Genomic DNA, 25226 nt, shown 5'->3' on the forward strand with positions numbered 1-25226 from the left:
GTGCAAGACGGTTCTTTCTGAAGGAAAGTCTGCTGTTCCTCTTTCATATTGAAAGCTTTTAAAATGCTGCTCATGCTGCAGCTCTGACATACCGAGGGAAGTCAGCAGTAACAGGCTGAAATATAGTTTGTTATCTATGAACTTTGACACTTAGATGGGACTAGACCATAACAGAGAGAAATAGAGCGAAAAACAAAGGAATAATCGAGAAATATATTCCTGCAGTGTCTACAGCATTTTTAAAACTCTTGGACAGTTAACAAGTCCTCCTCTGAAGCACTGATGGCTGCGATGTTTGGCAGTGCTCATGTCACTGTTACTCTCCTCATGTGTGTTCTTGCAAGTGAAGCACTGGACCTGCTGAGAGCAACATCAGGGAGTGAGTACCAATCTATTCTTACAGTATTTTTGGTGTTGGTGGTTATGTATGTATTTCCCTTGAATAATGTTCTATAAATTAACAATGAAGATTACATTAGAAAGTAATAGTTTTTAAATGCTATTTTTAATGTCTTCTACGCTGCTATTATGAACTGAAATTCACATGTGTTAAGAGTTTAGTCAGCATTTTGCATTTATTTTGATTTCATTTTAGATATTTTGTTTACATTTTATTAATTAGATTCAAGTGTTCCTTCATTTTTTCCTTCAGAAATTTGTACATGAAAACAAGGGGAAACAACAATTAAAATGAATAACAACAGTAAATAAACAATGCAATCCTAACTTTTATGTAAAAGCAAGCATATTTTCTGTATTTGACGCTATGCTCATGTTGCACAGTAAATGACAAAACTTCATTTCTCCCACCAGACCCTCCCTCCTCTCCCACAGTGCATTGCTGGTGTGCAAGCTATCCAAATGTGACTCTTTGCTCCTGGCCTGAACCCTCCATCTCCCCTCCAACACACTACATTGCCACTTACAGGTAAATCGGTGATAACAACCAGTCCTCTCCCTGTGTGCTGACCAAAACCACTTTTAGTAAAACAGGCTCCATTTTACAATCATCACGCAGGAGATAATCTGTGTAAATGTGTGTGTTCTCAGTGAGAGACACAGGCAGGGGAGCACCATGCAATGCCATCTCATCCCACCTGGCTTTCCATCCTCTGCTCTGATCTCCGCACCATCATCCGCCTCTGAACAGGTACCAGTTTATTTATCTTTGTGCCAAGGATCAGCAGATAGAGCATCTACACCAGGAGAGGGTTTTTTTTCCAGGATACACACAACCTGATTTTAACCTAAATGAAACAAGCATAATGATTTTTCATTTACAGTATTGTGGTTTTATTCTCTGATAGTGATCCAAAAACTCCAGTGTGCAGGGGAATGGCTGAGTTTAGGAAAATCCCTCTTCATGTTTCTTTTGTTAAAATTGTAATAGACTCAGAAGTTTGTCTTGTGGGACTGAGAGGAAAAGTATGTCAGCAAGATATGAAAAATAAGTAGCTTTGCACTTGGTTACTAATTATCATAATTATGTGCTAATTATTGAGGGAATCCCCCTTTTGTTGAGTATATGCCCCAAGTATACAGCCTTCAGCTTCATATATCTATATCTTTATTGTATGTTTTTACTATTATGATTTCATTATTTGAGTGAATTTTTTAAAAGGAAGCTGTCCAAATGAAAGAAAGAAATGCAAATTATTTTTCATTTACTGAACTTATTTTATATATTTGAGAAATACAAGTACATGAAAAAGATATGAAGAATGGATATAAAACATTTACACAGAGTTGAAAGTAAGGTAGAGTATAATACCATCATGGCATATTATTATGTATTTGTGTTTTCAGCTCTGGCACTGCCACCTGCCCAACATGAAACTTCTTACCGACTACATCATCAACATCACAGCAGTTCATTCTGGTGGAAGCAGCTCCCATCTATTAAGTTTTATGTTGGAGGATATAGGTGAGAGCTGACATCAGGCATAATCCAATCTAAAAGATTTTAAAAAGAAATGAGTGTGCTGTTTGACTAATAGCAATAAAGACACGTGGTTTTCTGGGGTTTTTTTCTGAACTAAAATCCTGTTCTCTCTCTCTCTGCAGTGAAACCAGACTCTCCCGTAAACGTCCGGGTTTCCCCTCATAATATCAATAACTTGTTGGTGGAGTGGTCTCCTCCCCCTACTTGGACAAATACGGACATCTTCCCCTTAAAATACCATATAATGTACCAGTGGGAAAACAGGGGTACCCCAAAGTCTGTCAATGTAAGAATAATCTTTGTCTAAACCTACTGTTGTGTAGAAAGAACAGCAATGTGATTTAAAAATTCCACATCTGGCACACAGATTTCACGTGGAAGTTCAAAATTACCCAAATGTTCCAGGCAACCTCATGAGTTTAACGGCATGTTAAACGCTTCAGAAATCCCCTTCATCTGTGGACTTCAGCTTTTAATACACAATTTTGTAATATTTTTGATTTTGGAGATTTATTTATAGATTTATATATGTATGATCATTTGTGCCACTAAAATTCTTCTGGCAGACCTCGAATATTTGTCCTCTCTGGTTTTCTAGAAAAAAATTTGGAAGGCTACAAATTACAGGAAACATTTGTAGCTTTGTTTGTATTTAGTAATGATTACGAAAGTATATAATTGCATTGATTTTTCGACTTTTTAACCGACAAGTTTTTCCTGTTAATATAAAAGCATTATTAAATGATTCATAAAACAAATAATAAATCCTTCACTTGCATCTTATAAACTGTGAACTAAAAGTCTTCTTTATAGCTGATAACCATTTTACCAACACACAAACATCAGCCATTGTGTTGAGTTTTTTTAATTTTTTTAACTCCCGACGTTATATTAATACAGATTTTTAAAAGATATTTATCCTACATTTTTTCCTCCAGCTGGGTCCAACTGAGAACACCAAGATTGAGCTGAAGCGACTGACCCTGGGGAGGGCATACCTGTTCCAGGTGTGTGCGAAGGAGCTGCTGGGTCTGGGCAAGTGCAGTGACTGGAGTTCACCTGTAAAAATCACAATCCCAAGAACAAAACCGTAGAGACTCCCTCTTACTTCCTGTTTCATTCACCTGGTTCCTGTTGAGTCAGCAGTTTCATTCCTTGTTATTTTATTGCACAAACAATGCAAGCAAAAGTTATTGATATTTTGTTTAATTTATAAAGGAATAAATGGATATTATCTGTACCGTGTCAATCACAATTGTTATTATCTTTGTATTTTTTTTTTGTAATGCTGTTGGTTTGTGTTTATTGTCTTTTATCTTTGAAAAAACAAATAATTAAAGTAACATCATCGGAAAAACTGAATAAAAATAAAGCATCTGAAATAAATCCTCAGTCAATTACATTCAGCATAAGTGGGGTGATGAACTCAGAGTGTCTAACACCCAGAGTGAAGGATGGCGGTTTGGGAAGGTGCACGTGAGACCTTTCGGGGCTGTATGTGCCGGGGCCGGGCATAGCAGAGGAATAATTGGGTCTCTTAGTCCGGCTCTGCATGGAGAAGGAAGGTTGGCGCTGGTGGTAAATGTTTGGGTTGGTGCTGTTGTACTTTCCCGGTCCGGGAGTCATGGCGAGATCTTCAGAGGGAGCTCCAGCCTTCCTCCGGGCTGAGAAGGTGTAGCTGGCACTGGAGGGCTTGTGGGGAACCTGACAGCCCAGCAGATTGGGAAGGCTGTAGCTGGTGGATTGAAGACAGTAATCATTAGGTTGACAGAATCGCTATATTTGAGTCTGGTGATATTCTCTGTTTTTATCAATACTATTCAACACCAGTCTGTCCTTGGCTCTCTTTCCAGAATCCATTCATTCTTACTAAAGATACAAATCTTTAGAAATAGGTTGTGTCTCAACTGGTGTACTTACACTTGTTATTTTGAGTGCATAAGTGCATTCACACAAGTATGGCAACGTGAAGTGTAATATAAGTACCTGGATGGCTTACTCATACCGGTCAAAAATTTGAGTCTGAATTGTTGGACACTTCTCCTCTCAGTGGAAGCCGTATTGCAGAAGGGGAGGGTCCAACAATTTGCTGAAATTGGCGGCTGAGGAAGCTGCAACTGTTGCAGCGAACACAACAGGATACAAACATACACTATCCACACTAAAGTGTTTGTTTTTCACTAAGTACCACTGTCCCGCAGAATAGAAGCAATCGGCATGTTTATTGCGTGCGTGAAACGGAGCAGGAAAACACTTCAATTTACAGTAAAATGAGTTTGTATGGTTGAGTTCAGGCTGCAACACCAACAGTTTGGTTAAGGTTGATGTTACAGCCACGGTGCCGTGTGTGTTACTTGTTGTGTTTTTGTTCTGCTCTAAGTGGTAGATCACACACGTTTCTAGTTTGCTCATCAGTTTGGAGTATGAAACCGAGCAATGGACATGCAGGCCAGGGCCAGTGGGCAGTTTGGCAACTTCATGTGTGTATCGCTGTCAGCTGTCAGGAGCATATTGTTTGTTTTTCTTAGTATTTTACTTTGGTTTGTTAAGAATATAACGGCAATATAAATGTATAGATCGTCTTCTCTTAATGTTTATAGAAGCTTTTTTTTTTCTGTTTGCTGAAGTATTTTACTTTGAAACTATTTGATTTACTTGTTATTACTTGTGGTTCTATTTATGGGATTTGGTCACAATAAGAGAAATACAGAATATCACCAGCCTCAACCTTCAATCTGCCTGGCCTCCTGCCTTCACCTGTTGGGTGCTGGTATGGCATCCTCAGAGCAGTATCTGGTTCGGGATCCGATGGTGTAGGATGGAGGTCTGCGGTGAGCGTTGAGAGGTGGAGCCTTCTCTGGGCTGTAGGCCCCCGGGCCAGGAGTCCAGGACGGGTCATCTATACACATCAACAGAAACTGAATTAGAAAGATGCATTTTCTTTTCTTCATCATCTTCCCATGTCTGAATGTGTGACTCGTGTCAGATGAAAACACATTTACTAAGCCTCCTCTTATCTTTTGAGAATGTGAAAAATCCTCTCTTTATCAAATTTTACCTTGATGACAGTGTGTTTGTTTGCTTAAGGTGTTTCATTCAGCAGTTAAACTAGTTTCTGATTGAATAATTTACTTTGCCTGGAGCTGCTGTTATGCTTTATCAAATACCTGATGAAGGCCGAGCAGCTTGAAACCTTTTTATTACCTTTATTCCCTATGCGCCTTCCTCTGCCCGAAATGGAGTAAGATGGCATCTCCATCCGGCCAAACCGGGTGACCTTGGCGTCAATGTGGTACCTTGGTCCTGGACTGGAGTCCACAGCGACCACTACAAAAAAAACAAAATCCAAAAACACTTTACTACACTTTAACCTCTACCACTTAGCATTTATAAGCAATACAGAAACATTAAATAAGCAGTTCATAAGACAATATAATGTGAGTATTAATGTTATATAGTTAAATGGATTTAGCATAAAAACATTGTACTTCTGGAGCCAAAACTAGGCCCCTGCAGGCCAGATAAAAAGCATAGTTTTCTGAGAGATTTACAGATTAACATTGGAAAAACTCACTGGCACTGCTCATGCGGCTGTGGAAGGAGTATGCAGGGCTGCTGGGCTTGGTGAAGTCATGGTTCATGTATCCAACTGTAGGGGGCAGAGAGTAACGTCCGGGGCCCGGGCCTGACCGTGAGGATTAGGAGGACGAAGAGGAAGAGGAGGACGGTGATGAAAATGATGCAACAGATTCAGCTCCAAGCAGCGGTATAGTACACCCACTCACTCTTTGGCTCAGGCTCACATTGTCTCTGATGATTTCCATATGGAGCTCTTTGACTTATTTTCTATGGTTATGCATCTTAACGTTCTTCCGCTGCTTGTTTGGGATTGAATTCTAAACAAAGTAAAAAACCTCAAACAAGCATGGATTGATGACTGTATAATGCTGTGAGAGATTTCATAGCAAAACCAGTTCAGCTTTAATACAGTCCATGTGGATGCGCACACACGCACACACACACACACACACGCACGCGCACGCACACACGCGCACACACACACACACACACACACGCACGCACAGAAAGCTTTCTAAAACTGACCTCTTTCTTTTGCAGAGATAATCGGCCGTTTCTTCACCACCTCCTCCATACTCTGCCAGCCTTTCTTCCTTCCTCCTCGTGTCCACTGTTCTTCCTTTTTGGGACCCCTGTCACTTCAGAAACATCCTTTTCTCGTGTGGCTCTCTCCAGGTGAGCAACTGCCTCCCAGGCTGAATTATTCATGATCATGAGGTGAAGAAATCCTATCTTGACTGAGGCTCTGGTACGCCCCAACTTGGTCTCCACCTCCTTTTTCTCCAAGGTCCCCTCAGGAGAAACAGTTGTTACCACCTGGGTACAAAAAGGTTAAGGCTCACAACAGGTGAACCAGTGATTGTTTGGGACTGAAACATCTCAGAGAAAGTTTAGTAAAGAACAAATTCATCTCTGAAGATGCATCTGCATGTGAGTAAACACATTCAGAGTGAAACTGCTCTGCTGAGGTAGAACCTTAAAGTACTGTAACATTAATCTTGTTAGTAACATGTAATGTAGTTCATTTGTCATTCTATTCCAAGGCATTAGGTTACTGCGCTGCATTATGTGTGGGGAAACTCACAACAGTATGTATGCACTAAGTAACAGCATAAAAGTAAACAAGCTATTAAAAATGAAAGGACTTACACTGGTTTTCTGTTGCAGGTTGATATTTGACAACCTGAAAATTGCTGTAAGGAAAACTGTGGACTGGTGAACATTAAACATTTATCCATTTTTGTTTTATTTTAAATTTAGATCAATACAAGTACTGTAGTTGAGTACTTTACATGCACTTCAGTATTTCTTTCTTTTACTTTAAACTTCCTTTTCAATACAAATCAGCAACATTTTCAGAGAAATAAAAAGACACTTCCTCTTTAAATTTGTCATGTGTTTTCATTTGAATAATTCATCTAATATACATACACATAATGGACTGTACAAAAATGATAATGGGGGAATGGGGTGAATTTTTATTTTACTAAAAACAAGACCATCCTCAGCTTTTATGTTTCTGATGAACTTTCTTTAACTTAGGATAAAAACTGCAACAGGAAAATGGTGAAAATATGACTTCTTTCTTAGTTTCAGAGCTGAAAAATAAACCATTAAGATTGAGGGAAATAAAGCACTTAACAAGTCTAAATACAAAGACAGTGTATATGGCCAAAGAACAAGCTTATTACCAAGGGCACAACCTGACCCCTTGTTGCAACTGATTGTGCTTTGAATAAATGGAATTTTTCAAGGAATGGCAAATGAGATCAGATGAGACAAGAGGATTCTCCCTTGCTGACGGCTTTCCATCAGCAAGGAGATGGTGGATCTTTTCTCACCCCGAAATAATTCTTATAACATATAACATTTATAATATTTGAGGGGCTGTTTTTCTGCTGGACAGTTATTTTCATTTTTGTTGCATTAAGTACATTTTCTGAAATTACTTGTATTCTTTTGCGTAAGTATTTTAAATGCAGTATTTGTAGTATGTAGTATTTTTATGTCGTTGTTTTGCTACTTTTATGTTGTGAGATTGGTACACATAGGTTTGTTTATTATTCTGCCTAATTTGATTTTTTTTTTTAAATACATCACATACATATTTAGTCTGTAAAAAATTGTGTCAGAGCTCCTGAAAATAATCTTTTAGATTGATGAAAATGTTGTGTCTTCAAAATGGCTATAGAACCAGTGAACTCAACCATTTTCCCACGTGGGCCACTTTGATTGCTAGTTTAGCACCAAGACATGATCTGAAAAGTGTCATCTTTAGTAGAAAAGCCCAAAGGAGGATTAACTTTTGACAAAGACGAAACTCGGGGAGAAATTAACCATCTTGCTCTCCCATTCTACTAATTCTGTCCCTGAACGCAGAGGTAACTAAAGCCTTTAGAGCAGAGCCATGACCAATAAAAACCCCACATTGGTTAAATATTAAGCACCAGTGACTGAGTGGTCACAGGTGCAGTAACAAGACTCTGCAGTGTCACCAGAAGGAGATGAACTCTCTGCACGGCTGGGTGCTGACAGGAAACACAATCAATGTCTCAAGTTTCCCAGATAAATACTGAGACAATACAACAAGTAGTGTTCAAAAATCTTGCTTATTGTTATGGGACTGGGATGAGATGTGACCTTTTTATAGTCCTCTCCACAATGTTTTTTTTCTGTTGGTTAGCAGGAGTTCATTCACAGATCCAAATGGTTTGTGATACATTACAAGGCAAGCAGGAAATAATCCAATTTAGGAGCAGATAGCGCCCCTGTGTGGCCAACACTTGATGCTTCATATTTTTGCTCATTAACCTTGATCTGAGTGGTATGGGGGCTTCCTTTGTCATACTCGTCATACCTGTTCCTACCTGCAAACATTTACTACATTTCCTCTCCCCTTCACATGTTGGACAGTTTAGTGTTCTATTCATGGTTGGGTTTTTTTAGACGGTTGTTGAAATATTATTGTTTTTTGAATATATTTGGCAGTTGCAGCAAGCTGTTTTGATGCAAGATTTGGTTAAAACTGTGCGTAAACTCTACTATGCCAAGAATTTAGGAAGTCTGCATACTGTGCTTGATTGCCTACCATCACTTTGTGTATTTCTCTGTAGTTCTGGATCCACTTCCAGATAAAAAGTTTCCAAATTAGAGTAATGTAGCTTCGGTGTGGGTGTGAGCCATCTGAGTTCCTTCTAGTTTTGTACTAATGGCCCTGCAGATATTTTCATACCTCCACGTCCTCGACAGTCGTTGGTGGAGACATTATGTTTTCAGGTTGTCCGTTCCTTTTGTCAGCCCGTCCTTTCATCTGTCAAATGTTTGTGGATTTGATGTCTCAGAATCGCTTTGAGGGAATTTCTTCAAATGTGGCACAGACGTTCAAATGAACTCAAAGTAAAGTCGCACAAAGTATCTTACATTCTTCTTTTTGGGGGGTGATATGAATAAAAATGTTATTCTGAATCCATATTATCACATTTGCTGTTTGAAAATAGTTCAGTGAGGATTATCTGACTATAATGAGAAAGAGCGGAGCTACTATACTACTGTGGTACGCACGCACGCACGCATGCACGCACAGACAGACAGACAGACAGACAGACACACACACACACACACACACACACACACACACACACACACACACACACACACACACACACACAACTAATCTCCAAACCCTGTGTTTCTGACATTTTTATACATCATCATTAGAGATCGATAACAACTTCAGTCATTGTACAGTCTTTACTAACTAAACATAATTTAAGAATTAAAACATAACTTTATACTTTAAATATGCTGGTACAATTCAGTACAAAAATAAAGGCAGTGAAACGTTTCCATTCACAAACACCATCATGTCATCAGTCACATACTGTCACTCAGAAGCAGATGCATCCTGGGTGAAACAGTTTGGCATATTATCCACCTGTAACATATAACTATAACAAAGCACGAATTAGAAATACTGTATGATAATTTGTTACTTTTTCTTTTTACATCAGGACCACAGTGAAGGCTTCGACTGGAGTATCCATGGATGCTGAACAGCCACTAGATGGTGCTTTGGATCCACAGGAGAAACCCCAAAATGTCACAGAATACTTTCAGATGCGCAGGCAACACCTCAGGTTTGTTTGAATCTGTTTTGATTGCCGCTATGCACCCGCAGAACAAATGCATGTCAAATGTCTTTGGTGATGTCTGAGTTGTTCACGCTACAATGTCGTTTGTAAAAGCAAAGGAGTCCACATGGTCTCTTTTCGCCATGCCATGATACCAGGATGTCCGTGATGAGTTCACCCTCTTAGTCCGTCACAGCTGTGCGTTTTCGAGTGCTCATATTGACAGGAAAAAATGCACAAATGAGGAATATCCCAGTTTTTCTTTGGGTGTCCTCTCGTAGCCACAGCTGGTATCCACACAAAATGTCCAGAGCAAATTGTCTCTAAAAGTTCGATATATGAATACAATCTCCTTTTTTTCTTTTCTCAAACACACACGGACAAAAACATAAATCACATTCACTCAGTTGTTTCCTTGTCTTTTTTTCTGCTCGTAAAGCCAGCATGTGCTACGATTTATCCCCTTGGAGAACCTAAATTAGAGACAAAATCTGTTACAAATCTGCTTTAATAGAACAAGTTGCTTTTAGTTTGTGTATCTGCGTGTGTAGCACATGTATGCAGGCATGTCTGTGATTGATTGTTGTACATATGTGTGTGTGTCTGCATTTGGTTCATTCCCTGCATTAGTGATGCTTACCTACCTGGTTGCGAGCTTTGTGGGATTTCTGCATCAGCACTCTCCACTGGTCGTACAACTTCATGGACATGCTGCTGCAGCCGTAGGCGTGTTTCCGCACCCAGCCGAAGAACTGCTTCAACTCCCTGCGCAGGGTGGAGTTGGAGTCACCGCTAGACTTTGAGTCACAGGAGCCCGACATAAGTCGCTCTGCAGGAAGGTAAAACAAGAGAGGGAGGGTGGGAGATAGAAATTTAATGAGTTAGACTTTCTGTGATGATTAATGACGGAAAAGAAAAAAAAAATCTGAAAAAGAACATGCTAATTGATTGTTATTAGGAGTCAGGTTCATTGAGAGAAATAGCTAGGGAAGCTAGGTGACTATTTGGGTGTCATTAAAGTCATTATGTAATTAAAAGTGCTATTCGCCGCTAAACATGAAAGAAATGGTAAGGTTGTTGTATAACTTCTCCTTTTACAAATTTAAAAAAAATATAATTTCTGCTATTGTTGCAGTTATTTGGTATCTTAAAAGGGTTTACAGCATTTGAATTATGAGGCTTTGTGCGCTCAAACAATGTCTAAACAGGGCCGATGTTATTCAAAATATGGCAGCAGTATTTTCTCTTGGCCCATATTAGGGTTGATGAGTGTAAAACGGACTAAAGTAGCAAACTGAGAGAATCAAGTAATGTACAGGTGCCTGAAAAATCTACTTAAGTACAGCACTTGAGTAAATGTAATTGATTACATTACAAGAGAGAGAGATAGACTGAGCAGATTTAGAGGAAAGAAATGAGAACTGAATTCTCCAAATAACTGAAAAAAAAAACCCTCTTTGTTATCTCTACCTTGATCAGTTCTTGTTGAGCTTGCCCTTGCAGAAACCTTTGCAGAAAAATTATAGTTTTTATGAACAGAGTTTTGTTTTCATAGTTGTGGTTATTCCGATCAGTTATAATAACATTTTACGCAGCAGTTTTGTCTGGGGAGGAAACAACCACAAGCGCTCCCAACTTTGTGATATTCAGGAAACAGCACAACTGCTCAGACATTACTGATGGGTTTTTAAATATTTTTTTCATAAAGACATGATTCTATAGCAACCATACTGCAACTAAAACATAATAAAGATGAAGTTGGATTTTGTAATGTTTTGTTTGGCTATGGTAGTTGGTTGGTTGGGCGGGCTAATATTTTTTATATGATTTGATTTCCTTGATCGATCCACCTGCCATTAATAAATCTGCCAACACAATATAAAACAGGTTGGAATATTGACCAGGAAGGATAAAATAACACCATCTTCTTCTTCTGTGAGACTGCCAGTTTCCAGCAGTGGGAGGGAACTGTGGGAGACATGGTACACCGTGATATGAAACACATTTTACTGCAACAAACTGACTCTTAAAAGGCACCAAAATGCTCCAAAAAAACTGAGATCAAGAAGAAAAAAAATGCCTTTTGAGTGGATTTCTGACTGCAAATGTGTGTCTGTATGAGTGTGTGTGAGTGTGCTCACCACTGTGGGGTGTGGAGGCAGCAGTGGGGTGGCTCCACTCGCTCCAGATCCCAGCTTTGCGAGAGCCATAGATGCCCACAGGGTTACAGCGAACCTGGAAAAAGTACAACTCTGAAACACTGACCAACTCTAAAGTACATTATTAGACACTCGGACACACACACACATATTATACCATACCTGGACAAAATACACTGTTCCAGGTCTCAGTCCAGCCAACCTACAAGAGGTCTGATTCCCAACATCATCCATTACCTACATGACAATGAAAAGACACAAACACAGAAGAGTTGAGCGCTGGAGGTCTGACCACAGCATTAAATACCAAACACAGGGCAGAATCAAGATGCAGAAAACACAACCGCAAACCATGTACAGACCCAAACATGCATGAACACCACATTGTTTGGTGGCTCCTGATCTGCATGTTTATGAAACTATTTTAATGTAACTGTGCCTGCTGGCTAAAATCTGTTCTCTATTATTTATTACAGAGCTGGATATGCTGGGAGACGCACACACATGGGAGTGAACACAGGTATGCACACACACAGAGAGCAAAACTGAAGACAGGCAAATAGATAGAGAGAGAGAAATACACACACGCTGCAGTTAATAATCTTCTCTAATAATCCCCACTTGCTATCTGGCATCCAGACTGTAAACACTTGTTGAGAAAGGACTCCAATGGAAAACAGAACATGGAAATTATAGGCATCAGAAGGCTAATGATGAGTTGCTGGGGAAGCCAAATAGGCAGAAGTTACAGCTGAGTGTCTTTACAGCCATATTGAAGACATTAACAGCTGAGATGTATTCCTCCATTCCTCAGCATGACCTCATGATTAGGGCCGGTTCAGAGGGAAATGGCGCTTTGTTTTCACCACCAACCCCTTAAAGACGCTTGGATTTAAGTCTCCTTTCTCCTCTGTCGAAGCGGTATCATCGCTTCGCAGCCTCTCCACTCCCCTCCTTTTCTTTTTCCACTTTGCGAGTAAGGACTTGCTTACATTACATCGGTGTAATTCCCCCTTAATTACAGGAGAATCTTCACTCTTACCCAGAGGAAAATGATTTCTGGGAAGCACCATCTGCACGGCTTAAGGTTTTACACTGTATTTTTCATTCATTAAAGGCTTGTATAGAGGTGCACACAGTGGTTTTGGGATGTGTTTTCTTCCCAAAGAAAACTTGACTTCTAGATTTATGACTGATGAAAGTTTCTGACCGGCCCAACTATTAACTCATTTGGCAGAGGAGGCCTCAATCAGTCTAGATTAGAGGTGATTACACCATTAGGATGAGAAACAGCTGGGACAGAGCTGCAGTTGTGTATCTGTTTGTGTGTGAGAGACAAAGAGAACAGATTTACATCTTTGTAACAGAGTGTCCTTTACCTTCCAGTCTTGGCTTTCTTCCAGCCTGTAGCGGATCTGGTATTTGGCCTGAAACAGGAAGTCCTTGAGAGCAGGCGGGGCCTCCCAGCGAACACTCAGCTGGTCCTCCAACTGTCCGACACGACTGACGGTCACACCTGCCGGAGGGTCCGTGGTCACTGGAGGAAGACAACATGGAGCGGTTTAATAAGTAAGAACATCCTGTCTACATATAAAATGATGAAAAGTTTCCAAAAATAAACTAGATCATACTTGCTTGATATGAATATTTGCCCATTTTCGATGTTTTATATAAGAGTAAATTGAATTTTTTTTTTTGTTTGTACTCCGGTTAAGAATATAGATATTTTGTAAAAGTCACTGGGACCGTGTGACTGGCATTATGTTCTATCATTTTATGCATTAAACAGTTAAATCATTAATTGAAAACATAATCAGCGGATTATTGGATGATGCTTTAACATTTGTAATTGAGTGTAACCATAAAAATTCCCCTGCTGTATTAGGGCACTGAGAGTTTAGCTCACTGACATCGTTGACTGTTTGTGCCTCTATTTTTCTTTTAATGATGACTTTGGATGTTTAGCCTTTATTTGATCATAACAATAAACACGTAAATAAGAAACACCCAGTGAACAAGTTTATAGGACATACCGAATGTCACTTTCTGTTGAAATCTTTGAACCTTGTAAAATCAATTTTATACAATCAGGAAGCAGTGTAACAACTTACAGACAGCAAAATAAGAGAAAAGCTATTTAACACCCTCAACAAAAAAAAATTGGAATGCAACATTAGGCTTTTTGACAGGACCACAACAGTGGTGACCGAGTGAGTGACTGAATTAGCATTTAGTGAACCATTTAGAGAACTATTGGTCAGCTGTACGCCATGTGACTGACTGAAGTTTTGGGTGGCCAAATGCAACAACTTCCTGCATTTATTTCAAGTTAAAATTCATTGTTTCAAATTAAAAGCCCTCTAGCGTTTGGTACATGGTCAAAACTATCTGGCTGGTGCTGCTGACTTAAGACAGTAAAGTTGCGGGTCACAAAATGAAAACATTGAGTTGGAAGAAGCTAAACGTTTCTGCAGGGCTGCTTTAAATACCCAAAGGCACAAACTGGGCATTTTGTATGTATTAGAACATTTAAGTTAATTTCTATTCTAAACACTTAACAATAAATTCTGATTAAAACATGAAAATCTTAACTCCTGGGCTTCTTTCTATATTTTAGTATAATGTTTGCTCGGTCAAGAAACCCATTTAATTGAAATTTAAATCAGTAAGAGTGATGTCTTTATGTGTAACAGCACATTGAAGGATTGTTCAGCTTTGGTGGAGGTTTGCGGTCTCTGGGTGCCTTCTAGTTTGTGAGGAGTTGATTTGTGTGAGCCGGAGGAGGCTTTTTCATCTGACAACAATTATCTTTTCGACAAACAAATCAGCACTGACAGACCATTGTTTTTTACTTTACTCTCATTTTGTTTGGGCTTTTAAGATCACTGCAATATCAACTACAGTCCCTTTTCAGAACGTCATCCCTTACCAGTAAACTAATAAGATGACACAGGGGGGAAAGAAGAAGATCTGGTGGAGGGAAAAAGTGCTTGACACGAGAGATTTAGAGGTTTTGTTTTTTGTCGCCAGGAGATTTAAAAGGTGGAGTGCTATCATCCAATGTTTTCATTATCTTTGAATAATGGAGAATTATTTTATTAATTTTTTTAAATGTGGAAATTTTTCCTGCTATTAATGTTAACAAGAATAAAACTTTTTTTTTTTTGGGGGGGGGTGTAATTATTTTTAGTCCTCCAACCCATTTGACCATGTATGCTTTTTTTCCCCCACTCTCAAATACAACTGACAGGTCTTTTTACTAAATTATTAGAATTTTTTTTTTTTTTTTTTTTTTACTAAATTAAATAGGATATTGGATACAATTTTAAGACAAGATATTGAAACATGCCATTCTTGTTTTTTTTTTAAGATAATTATCACAAGAAGACTCAGCAAATCCCAAGATAAAAAGATAAATAACTTGTGATTCTGCCATATCAGACAAAATAAAATGCTCTTGACCTCTTTAAAATTGTTAGAAGAAAAATGTTTTAAAATGTTACTTAAGATAAAGAACAATGCTACCTACCCTCAGATGAAAGAAAATGTGTTACAATACGCATTACATGCATTTGGCAATAAAACTCAGTGAGATGTGACTAATTACAGATGAATGATTCCCAACATTATGTTATGTTCCTCAACACGTTTTCTCTCAAAACACACATCAAACAGCAATACAAGTTTCTTCCAGTCCCTCGGTTCATAGGGAACCCCCACAACTGAGGAATGCAGGGAACTCTGTAGGTGTTTCCGCCTCGCCTTCATAACTGATTGGACATGACCGTAGACACGAGTGACTCACGGCAGCTCGACGCAGGTGTGGTTACTGTTTTTTTATGACCTGCTGTTGTTGTGGAAACTTGCTTGAATGAAAAGGACAGCCAGGGCAACGGGAGCGAGACAAACCGCACACACTCACACACACAGATCCAGAAACCGCCCACATGCCTGCCTCTCTGTTTCTGTATTGTTACCAGGCCCTGCCCGGCCCTCGGGGTGTGTAAACAGGTGTGTACGTGCATACATTAGGAAAAAGAAGCAGACTACAGCTTGATGGATGCTTGTTTCCTCGCTCGTGAGATGTTCCCCTCCGAAACTATATATGGTCTTCTTTCGTTACGTTTCCCCGGCACCGTACCGGAGTGTGTTAGGAGTGAACCAGGTGAAGAGTTCCAAGCTAATCGGGTTGTATTATTTCAGGTCCAAGTCTTAAAGCCTCAAAGCCCAAACTCCTCGGGCCTCGGGGGTCTACAGCCACCTCGGAGATGGGATTAAGTATGAGGATCAGCCTGGAACATTCCAATGCTACATAACAGGGGGTTAGCGAGTGTTTTCTGTGTGTGTGTGTGTGTGTGTGTGTGTGTGTGTGTGTGTGTGTGTGTGTGTGTGTGTGTGTGTGTGTGTGTGTGTGTGTGTGTGTGTGTGTGTGTGTGTGTGTGTGTGTGTGTGTGTGTGTGTGTGTGTGTGTTTCCGTGTGTGTGTGTTTCCGTGTGTATGTGTTTGTGTCCAGTGAGCATGACTAAAGAGAAAATGAGCTCATCAAAAGAGAGGGCGTTTCCAGTTGTCACACACCTACGCTTGTCCAGGTGTGGGCATGCGTGTGTGTGTGTGTGTGTGTGTGTGTGTGTGTGTGTGTGTGTGTGTGTGTGTGTGTGTGTGTGTGTGTGTGTGTGTGTGTGTGTGTGTGTGTGTGTGTGTGTGTGTGTGTGTGTGTGTGTGTGCATGCGTGCGTGGGCGTGTGCGTGGGCGTGTGTGTGCGTGTGTGCTTTAGGGATAATGAGAGCAGAGAAGAATTCGGTCTTGTTGCATGCTCCGTTTGCTAAAACCGCACTAAGCTAAGCAAAAGACCACATAACAAAGCTTTAAAAGGGAAAACCATTCAGTTCCTATCAGTGTGAAGCCAGATGAGCACTTGTGAACAATTTCCTCTTGAATCCAGCAGCCAAAGCGCTCCAGCCAATGTTCTGTCTTCAGGAATGAAAGCATAATGCGATGTGATACACTTGTTAAAGCTAAAATTGTTTTGACTTCGGTTACCAGCTTGGGGGCTACAAGGTAAATGTGAGGGGTCCCGAGATGGTGAACAGGGCTAGGAATGAACCACTCAGTTTAAAACTTGTCCCCCTTGTTTCCATTTTAGGTAGCGTTACAGATATTTAATTGTTTTATTCTACACTGTCTTACAGTATGAATTTATAATTCTTCAGATGTGTATCATTGTATACACATTATCCCAAACTGCATCTTGGTTTGTGGTTTCTTTTATATCTCCTCTATAATTTGAAATAAAGGGTTTTAGGGGTCTGCAAACTATTTAAGAAAAAAAGCTGATTTTTCTTCACATGTATAAATATTTATTTCTGGACAGTGATTTTCTGGACAGTGATATCCTCTCGAAACATGAATGCCCCTCAAAACTCCTTTCCAGGCTCATTGCTTCATTGGCGTAGGCTTTCTGAAGCTTTTCACGGGTGTCCGTTGTAAATTTCATGAGTTTGACACAAACTTTGATGTGCGCTCTTTGCTGAAATCCAAGGTGAAACCGTAAATACACACCAGTGGTCACAAAAACGTTTGTAACTCAGGTAGTGATTTCGATCAAATGACGCAACTTGGAATATTTCCTCACAGAGGTTATTACTTCGCCCTGCTCCGTGCAGGTCACAGTGCTGTGCCCCGATTTTGGGCAGCAGCAGCAGTCTCAGAACCTTTTGATCCACCCTGTTCAATGCCTCTTAGGGCCACTGCTACTGGCTAATAACAAATTTGGCACAAAGCCCTCCTGTATAACCACAAATTATAGTTGTTAAATCAAGGTTTTGGTATGGATTAAACAAACATGACACAACATGTTAACTAATACATTTTGGAGGTGCTCAAAGGCATATTTTTAAGTTTTGATAAACTGTTTAATGCTGCTTACTGTCTTGATGTTAAGCTAAGCTAGTTACACAGAGAAATAAAGGTGTTATTGATCTTCAATTTTTTTTTTCTCTAAAGATTAACAAGACAAGTTAGCTGTAATTAGCCTGATAACCTGATTCATTTAGAAATGCCATTGTGGATTAGGTTAGTAATGCTTGAAGAATGGAATATTTTACTCTGCAGACCCTACTTGCCAAAAGAAGAGATTTTTAGCGATCACTGTTTTACTACTTTTTTCGTTGTTTAATTGTATAATTCAAAGGGTTTACTATGACATTTTTAAATCAGGTCATCTCATAGACATATGTGACCTGGGACAAGGGGTTGCAGGTAGACATTGCTTCATTTTGAAGGCTCACAAACATAAAAAGTTGACATCCAATGTCTTTGATGAAGGCCTGAAGGCCTCATTGGCACTGAGATCTAAACTTTAAGAGCAGCAGTTAAAAGAAGAGGGTCATAGTTAATTTCTTCTCACACTCACCCACGTCTAGGATGTCAAGGGTGATGACATCAGAGGCAGCCCGGCCCAGCTGGTTGGAGGCCTCCACCCAGATCTCATAGGGCGTGAAGAGGTGCAGGTCCTGGGTGATGCTGCAGGAGTACGGCTGTGTGTGGGTGTAATCCTCACACTCCTTCTCTGTACCGTACCATCTGAGAGGGGAAAAAAAAATACTGAAACAAGTCAGGACAGCATTCAATACCCATGACTATAGTAAACAACTTATTGTATAATATGTTAAGAGTTTATACAGTAGTAGGGTTTTTATTAAGTTCTTATTGCACTAATCTGAAAGCAATAACAAATCTTAAAGCAGTTGGCACAGCTATTGGTAGGGCGTGTCAAGTCGTTTCCCTTTTAGTGTTTTTAAACTGTTGATTTGCTGATGTAAAAATGTGACGAGAGTTTATGCCCCATCTGAAACTCATTTTGGAAAATGTCCTGTTCCCAGCTGAACCCATTTTCCTTATTCTCATGAAATTTGATGCTTTTACTGTTGAATGGCTTCCATCCTCTGGCTACCACTGAAGATAAGGTTTTTTTGTTGTTGTGTTTCCACCCTCCTGTCTCTGGGGATTTTCTCAGGCGAATCTGTGCCATAAAAAAATCTCATGAAATATAATATGACTGAAAACATTTACAATGGCCAGGTAGATGTTATATATATTTTAACCTTTGGATCTCACTTAATCTTTGCTCACTTTATTTACAAGCTTAGTCTTTATGTGTCTCTGCATGTGGTCTGCATAGATGCTACTCTGAAATGTTATCAATTAATTGCTAGACCCCTCCTCTCCAACTGTCCAATCATAGTTGAGCAACTGGACATGGAAGACATTGGCTTGCAGTGGTGTTCATGGAGCTGCTGTAAGAGTGATACTCTAACGTGAAAAGTGTGAAGATCGAATTAAACCATGCATTTATCAGCTCTCTCATAGGCAACAGTCGTTCCCATGCCCTGCTAACTGGCTGATATCGCTAACTTTGCATTACTTCAAAGGCCAATTAGATAATTTACCAACTACATTCTGTTTTAAAAGATGAATTCATAAACACTGTGAAAAAGCTCCTACTGCTTTCTACGATTAATATTTTCTGCAGTGTAGTTGTAGTGTGTGTGTGTGTGTGTACGCGTGTCTATACCTGAGTTTATACTTGAGCCTGTACTGCGTGCTGATATTAGTCTCCCCTTTTCCTCCTGGAGCCCAGCTGCACGTCAGGTCTTTGGTGTTCCTGGACCAGCAGGTCAAATTGACCGGCTTCGCTGGAGGCACTGGGAGAGAATGTGGTGGAGATGGAGAGAGAAGAAAAGTGGGAAGAAGAAGTGGGTGAAGAGGAATTAGATGAGAAAAGAGAGAGAAAGAGAGAAGGTGGAGAAAGATGTAGTAGAGGTGGCAGGGAGAGAGAAGGGAGGTGGGTCAGTGAGTTACCTCGTCATTACTTCAGCCTCGTACTCCAGAATGTAATTTACCCATTCGGGATGTTACTCAGAAATTGCAGGGGGGTTTTTTTCTTATTGGTGTGTGTGCCTGTGTGTCCCTGTGTGTGCATGTGTACTGTCTGATTTGGTCAGACTTTGGATAACTGCCAACATTCTTCATCTCTCAGAACAGAGGGTACTCAACACTAATGTCACACAGAGATCAAGATCCTGAATGGATCATCATGTGTGTGTATGTTTGTGAAAGCATGTGTTCCATTGATTTAATGCACCTAATTCAACTGCGAGCATTTGACTCCAAATAATCGAATGTCCTTTCAGGCTTGCTCGTTACGCAGCCTAATTATCCCATTCATTCTTCACACAGATTAACATTCATTTATTCTGAGGTCAATTGGCCTTTTCCAGTCAGTCAGCCATGTTTGTTATGTTAATATTGGAGAGGATCATGGTCATACATCAAAAAGGGTGTCAGTGTGCACCAATAAGGTGTGGCTGGCTATTTGTACGATTTTACCAAAGTGTTTTCTTCTCTCCCCGTGCTTTCTGTATCTCTGTTCTGTTTCTGCGCCTCTGTCCCTCGTCTTTCACTGATATAGACAATAACTAGAATAGAAACAACAGCTCAAAACAAACTCTCTGCAGGACTATCTGTGATTTTTCAGCTAGCTTCAGCTCCTGTGCTCTATGTAGAAGAATGGCACATGTAGCCTATGTTACCATATATCATAAAACAATATTGTAAAATTAGAAGTACATTTTAATGTTCACTGGTAGTACACTGCCCAAGAAATTATGATCTTGGGGTTTTTTTTGGTTTTTTTTTATTCTTAAAATGTTTCAGTGTTAATTTTGTGGAAGCTTAATAGTGCCACCTATGGTACCATATTAATAAGTTTAATCAAGTTTACTTTAGAAACTTAAAAAATTTAAAGGCTGGTCCTCATAAGTACAGAAGTACATGTGTATTTGTATGTATCTAAAATGTCAGGCAAATACCCTGTGAGTGATAGTGCGGGTAATGGACCACACAGGTGGTCAAACGTCTCCCAGTGACACACTCAGTGAGGCCTCTCGCTGGGCCTGAAGGCAGCGAAACAAACCATGAAATACAGCTACAACTGTGCAGGGACACTTAAAAATCTGCCCACTACTTCCTTGTTGTTTCTCTTTATTCCCATTTCCTTTCCATTCCACTCCTCTCTTTGGTGTATTCCTCCTCTCAGTCCTCTTCGGCACTTTGTTTTAAAAGTAACAAGCCTTTACTTCAACCTCTCACAGAGAAGCAGAGAGGCAAATACAGATACATTACACCCAAAGAAATGTGAAGTTTATACATTGTAGATGTGAACTTACTCCCAACGTAAAGACAGGAGCCAGCCAATATGTGTCCCTTGTGGTTGTGACAGACAAGATTGTCACCGGATGTTTGCCTGGAGGCGTTGAGTCCGGCCAGCGTCACACTGAGGTTGCTCGGGCTCAGCACTCTGTAGAGGGAGCTGGGCAGCTGTTGACCGTTCAGTGTCCAGAACAGAGAGCTGGCATGGACACCGAGGTCGGGGTGGACCCAGCAGCTGGCTGTCAGGTTGGACCCCATGCGAAGCACAGGGTCCTGGGGGTAGATGATTGCTACATCTGGAGGAGGGCGGGAGGAGATTGATATTAAAGGAAGACAGTTGATGACATGAGTATATCTTCTGATGGTGACTGGTCTACAGTTTAGACTGAATACCAAAATAAGATTCCTTCTTGCTTTCAAGGAGCAGAGTTAATAATGTGTGGCTGAAGAAGAAATGACAAACACCCTGATATCTGCTTGAACTTTTATTTACAGTTTCTGTACAACAAAACTCTGGACCTCATTTCTGTTACCCAGGCACTTCCTTATTGTTGAAGCTCTGTACCATTTCTCCTTCATCGTCAACTCCAGCTAGTGACCTCACTGGAGTATTTTTCACTAACTCCAGCTGGATAACGGGGTTCTCTTTCTCCAAATTCCAGACCAAACACATCCTGTACTTGAAGCCTTGGGCTCAATGTTTACTTGTCTCCTACGGACCAGAGTTAGCAGAACAATCCTCATCTTGTCAGCAGTTTCTGGTCATAACATGGACCAGTCCTGATGTCTTATCCTGGTATCTTTTCATCACCTTGAGACACGGCTCCGGTTCTTTCAATGGGTGCTCCAGGATTCATCGTCAACTCAACTGGTAGCATATAGGATTCCATGATGTTCCTTAACCATCATCTGTCGTGGCACGATGGTACTTTTGTTTGCCCGCTCACAGCATGCTAAAACTGGGAATGTTTTTCGCTTGCAACAGCACAATCGTAGATCGTAGGCCCCCACCACCCATACTCGGCCAATTTGGCTCAATGCAACTTCTTTCTGTTCCCCAAAAGTTTGACACTAAATTTGACGTACAAGTTTTCAGTCCACGGTGAATTCACAAATGTGCACGCACCAGTGGTCACAAAAACCCATAGAACGTGATCAAGTCACGTAACGTGGAATACTTCTTCACAAGAAATGGCAACTTTTCTATTTTCAAAAAAATTGTCTGAGAACTTTTTGACCACTATGCGCATAAAAGGTCAGACAATTATATCTTTTTGATCTCAGTACGGGTGAACAAAATGAGAGAAGAGAAGAGAAGAGAAGAGAAGAGAAGAGAAGAGAAGAGAAGAGAAGAGAAGAGAAGAGAAGAGAAGAGAAGAGAAGAGAAGAGAAGAGAAGAGAAGAGAAGAGAAGAGAAGAGAAGAGAAGAGATTATTTGCTTCAGATTTCAGGGCTTTGAATAATGCTCGCCACCTAAGTAAACAACACTATGAAAACATGGAAGTATAACGACTTCTATGAAGAAATGACTGATCAGCCGATGAGTGAGAGCATCAACACTTTCAGACCACTACAAATATGAGCCCGGGGCCTCATCTTTTCAGCTGCCAGCCACCTTACTCTGACAGACATTGTATGGTCCTTTATGGAGGAGCCGCCTTTGAAGACATAAATTCACCTGTAACTCCACTTCAATATTAATATCATAACCCCATCTCGAGCTTTGACACAACACTCGCACGCATTCATGCACACGCATGAACGCAAACAAACACATGCACGGAGGCTGGTTGTCTTTGTCACCGGATACAGTGGACTAAAGGGTGCGGTGATTAGCCAATAATATGCTGATCCAGCTGAATAACAATCAGTGTTTATGTATTCCAGGCGCTCGGGATGGGACATTGCCCCGGAGCGGGGTGCGAAGCCCTCTAACACCCTTTCTTTCACAGTTCAAACACTACAGTGATTGACACAATTACTGCTGTTTATTGTCTCTGCTCGACACGATCACTGGAGGAAATGGCTTGTAAAATATGATTTGTTTGGAGAGGCTGAGGCTGCTTGAAGCACCAGGCTGGGGATGAGCTGCGATAGTGGAGGATGGAGTTACTGGGCAAGCTGAACTGAGAAAAATGTTAAACTTTTGTTTCAAGAGAATCCGGTCTCCAATGGCGGATTTTAAGTCTGCGGTGGACTTATGTGGACTTAACGTTCTCAGTCTTCAAAGGTATGTGACATCCCCTCTTTTTACCAGAGAACTGTTTACCCATCCATGCAGCAGTTCAAAGCCTACTTTCCTCTGTCTGCTTTTCAATAGATGTACATGTGGAACATTTTGATGAGAAGTCACGCAACATTTGGTGAAAATGCGCCATGCAACGATGTCTGAAAAGCGATTGAGGAAACAGTGGATGTTATTTGTTGTTGTCTTTTTTTTTTATATAGATCTATATTTGAGGTATTTAACTGATGCTCTTCACTAGAGGATCGATTATCTTGTCTAACGTCAGTTTAGGGCAAGCACAGGCAGGAAAAATGGCAAATGTAAAAATATTTTTAAAAAAATATAAAAAGGCAATTTATAGTATAAAAGTCTGTTTTGGGAGCCTTTTTGTGTATTTCAGAGTCAAAAATTTTATATAAATCCAGCATAAATATCTCATTATTTCCTAACAGTCCACATAAACTTAAAATGTTTTGAGCTTATGAGTAGCACTAAAAACCAATTATATGTCAGTAAGAAAATTCCACATTTAAACTGTTTTACTTTCATGGCATCTGTAAACCACAGCACACCAAGCGAAGAGTACGCACCATCCATTATTACAGTGAATAAAACAGTAATGACCGATTAGGCTCTATAATAAACAGCAGGGAAGCTTGTGATCAAACTCCTTTGTCTCCTTTAAGCCCCTAAAACTATACTTTCTTTTATTGGTGCCTTTCAAACAGGATGAATAGCAGGAGATCCTCTCGGAGGAGCTGCTGTTTGCCAGTGAGCTCGCCATAAAAACTAATCCAGCCACTTAACGGGTGAAACGGACATAACTTTGATTTATTTACGTTATTGTGTATTAAGCTGGTGGTTAACATTCTCCAAAACCAGAGCAAATGATGTCACTCTTTTGATGCGGTCTGTAAAGCCCCTATGCTCTCCATGTGTTAAACGAATTATGGCCGGACTTGTTGAAATTCAGCCTCATGGGAGATGAGTTCTCTCTGCAGGGATACAACCAATATACTACAGCAGGAGCACATCAATAACAGGAGCTGTCAAGCACACAAAGTGGCATTTGTCCTTCTTCTTTTTTTTTTATGTATCCAGAAACCAACCAGAGTGTAAGTGTCCCAGACATGAGTGAGTTCTTATTATGTAAGGCAACTTAGGAAAGAATCTGTGGAATCAGTGTTATTTTGCAATGGAAAAATATTTTACAAACAGTATTACTGAATACAAGCTCACTGCAATTCATATATGATCCTATACAGGTCTTATAAAATATGATGATCATTTTTCATTCTATGAAAACCCTCTGAGGTCCACAGTATTTTTATTTCATGTGATGTCCCTAAAATATTAGTTTTATCGGGACTTGTAGTTTAAAAATAATGATAATCATATATTATTCAATAACAAATATTATATTAAAATAATAATTTGATCCCACAAGATATTATTACAATACTCTAATGACGGCTTGTAGGCTTTTTAAAATGTTTCCTCTCACTATACCGTTCAAAATAGTATTTATCATTTCACATATCACAAGAACATAGTATAATATTCTTATCAAGATTCGTAGTTCTACTGTAGCATGCCCCAACGACTAATACAATTATAAAATATGTTGCAGTACTATAATATTCCATTTTAGCGTCATCTTTCAAACATACCAGAGCAGGACGGTGTGTTTACACTATTTAGGTGACACTTGGATTGCATTGATCTCCGAGGACCGAAAAGGCTGCCTATAGCCTGTCCAAACCCCCAAGCCCTTCCCCAGCGAGACCACGACTTTGCGCATCGATGGACATCTGTGTGTGCAACTTACGTGTGGACAAGGACAGCACGCCGGGACTGTGCAGCATGAGGAAAGTCAAGCAGAAATCCAAGACGCCTTTCATTTTCCAACAGTTCGTCTTAATTCTGAGCTGATTCCTTGTCCGCGTGTTATTGTGGTGTCGCCTTTTTTCTCCCCCCCC

General features: G+C 40.1%; 3 protein-coding genes across 3 annotated transcripts; 1 reads left to right on the top strand and 2 right to left on the bottom strand.

Moving 5' to 3' along the window:
- Nucleotides 1-93: 93 nt before the first annotated feature.
- ebi3 (Epstein-Barr virus induced 3) lies at nt 94-3225 on the top strand. Its single transcript, XM_069710707.1, has 6 exons — nt 94-379; nt 814-928; nt 1051-1150; nt 1807-1924; nt 2065-2228; nt 2881-3225. The coding sequence occupies exons 1-6, from the start codon at nt 283-285 to the stop codon at nt 3034-3036; spliced, it is 750 nt and encodes a 249-aa protein (XP_069566808.1). The 5' UTR covers nt 94-282; the 3' UTR covers nt 3037-3225.
- A 106-nt stretch (nt 3226-3331) lies between these two features.
- On the bottom strand, nt 3332-6095 carry odf3l2a (outer dense fiber of sperm tails 3-like 2a). The gene is made up of 5 exons (XM_069710708.1): nt 6047-6095; nt 5517-5627; nt 5147-5269; nt 4700-4841; nt 3332-3677 (listed from the first exon to the last, which is right to left on the bottom strand). The coding sequence occupies exons 1-5, from the start codon at nt 6093-6095 to the stop codon at nt 3332-3334; spliced, it is 771 nt and encodes a 256-aa protein (XP_069566809.1).
- Nucleotides 6096-9256: 3161 nt separating this feature from the next.
- Nucleotides 9257-25188, bottom strand: crlf1a (cytokine receptor-like factor 1a). The gene is made up of 9 exons (XM_069710598.1): nt 25076-25188; nt 21038-21316; nt 19384-19513; nt 18223-18392; nt 13190-13347; nt 11973-12047; nt 11793-11886; nt 10296-10480; nt 9257-10124 (listed from the first exon to the last, which is right to left on the bottom strand). Exons 1-9 carry the CDS (start codon nt 25146-25148, stop codon nt 10101-10103), a joined length of 1188 nt encoding a protein of 395 aa, XP_069566699.1. The 5' UTR covers nt 25149-25188; the 3' UTR covers nt 9257-10100.
- Between the last annotated feature and the right edge of the window lie 38 nt (nt 25189-25226).

This window comes from Brachyistius frenatus, unplaced genomic scaffold, assembly GCF_029030835.1.
Source record: "Brachyistius frenatus isolate BFR_SWC_R1_liver_20210118 unplaced genomic scaffold, ASM2903083v1 Contig_93, whole genome shotgun sequence".
NCBI classification, from domain to species: domain Eukaryota; kingdom Metazoa; phylum Chordata; class Actinopteri; family Embiotocidae; genus Brachyistius; species Brachyistius frenatus.

Excerpts from the sequence above, each read along its gene's own strand:
- ebi3 (XM_069710707.1), top strand. The coding sequence starts at position 283 with ATGGCTGCGATGTTTGGCAGTGCTCATGTCACTGTTACTCTCCTCATG. Across the intron at positions 929-1,050 it reads CACTACATTGCCACTTACAG|TGAGAGACACAGGCAGGGGA; the intron begins GTAAATCGGTGA and ends GTGTGTTCTCAG. Across the intron at positions 1,925-2,064 it reads TTTTATGTTGGAGGATATAG|TGAAACCAGACTCTCCCGTA; the intron begins GTGAGAGCTGAC and ends CTCTCTCTGCAG.
- odf3l2a (XM_069710708.1), bottom strand. The coding sequence starts at position 6,095 with ATGGAGGAGGTGGTGAAGAAACGGCCGATTATCTCTGCAAAAGAAAGA. Across the intron at positions 5,628-6,046 it reads TATCTCTGCAAAAGAAAGAG|GCCCGGGCCCCGGACGTTAC; the intron begins GTCAGTTTTAGA and ends CCTCACGGTCAG. Across the intron at positions 3,678-4,699 it reads GCCATACCAGCACCCAACAG|CTACAGCCTTCCCAATCTGC; the intron begins GTGAAGGCAGGA and ends TCAATCCACCAG.
- crlf1a (XM_069710598.1), bottom strand. The coding sequence starts at position 25,148 with ATGAAAGGCGTCTTGGATTTCTGCTTGACTTTCCTCATGCTGCACAGT. Across the intron at positions 13,348-18,222 it reads CCTTGACATCCTAGACGTGG|TGACCACGGACCCTCCGGCA; the intron begins GTGAGTGTGAGA and ends GTCTTCCTCCAG. Across the intron at positions 12,048-13,189 it reads AAGAAAGCCAAGACTGGAAG|GTAATGGATGATGTTGGGAA; the intron begins GTAAAGGACACT and ends ATTGTCATGTAG.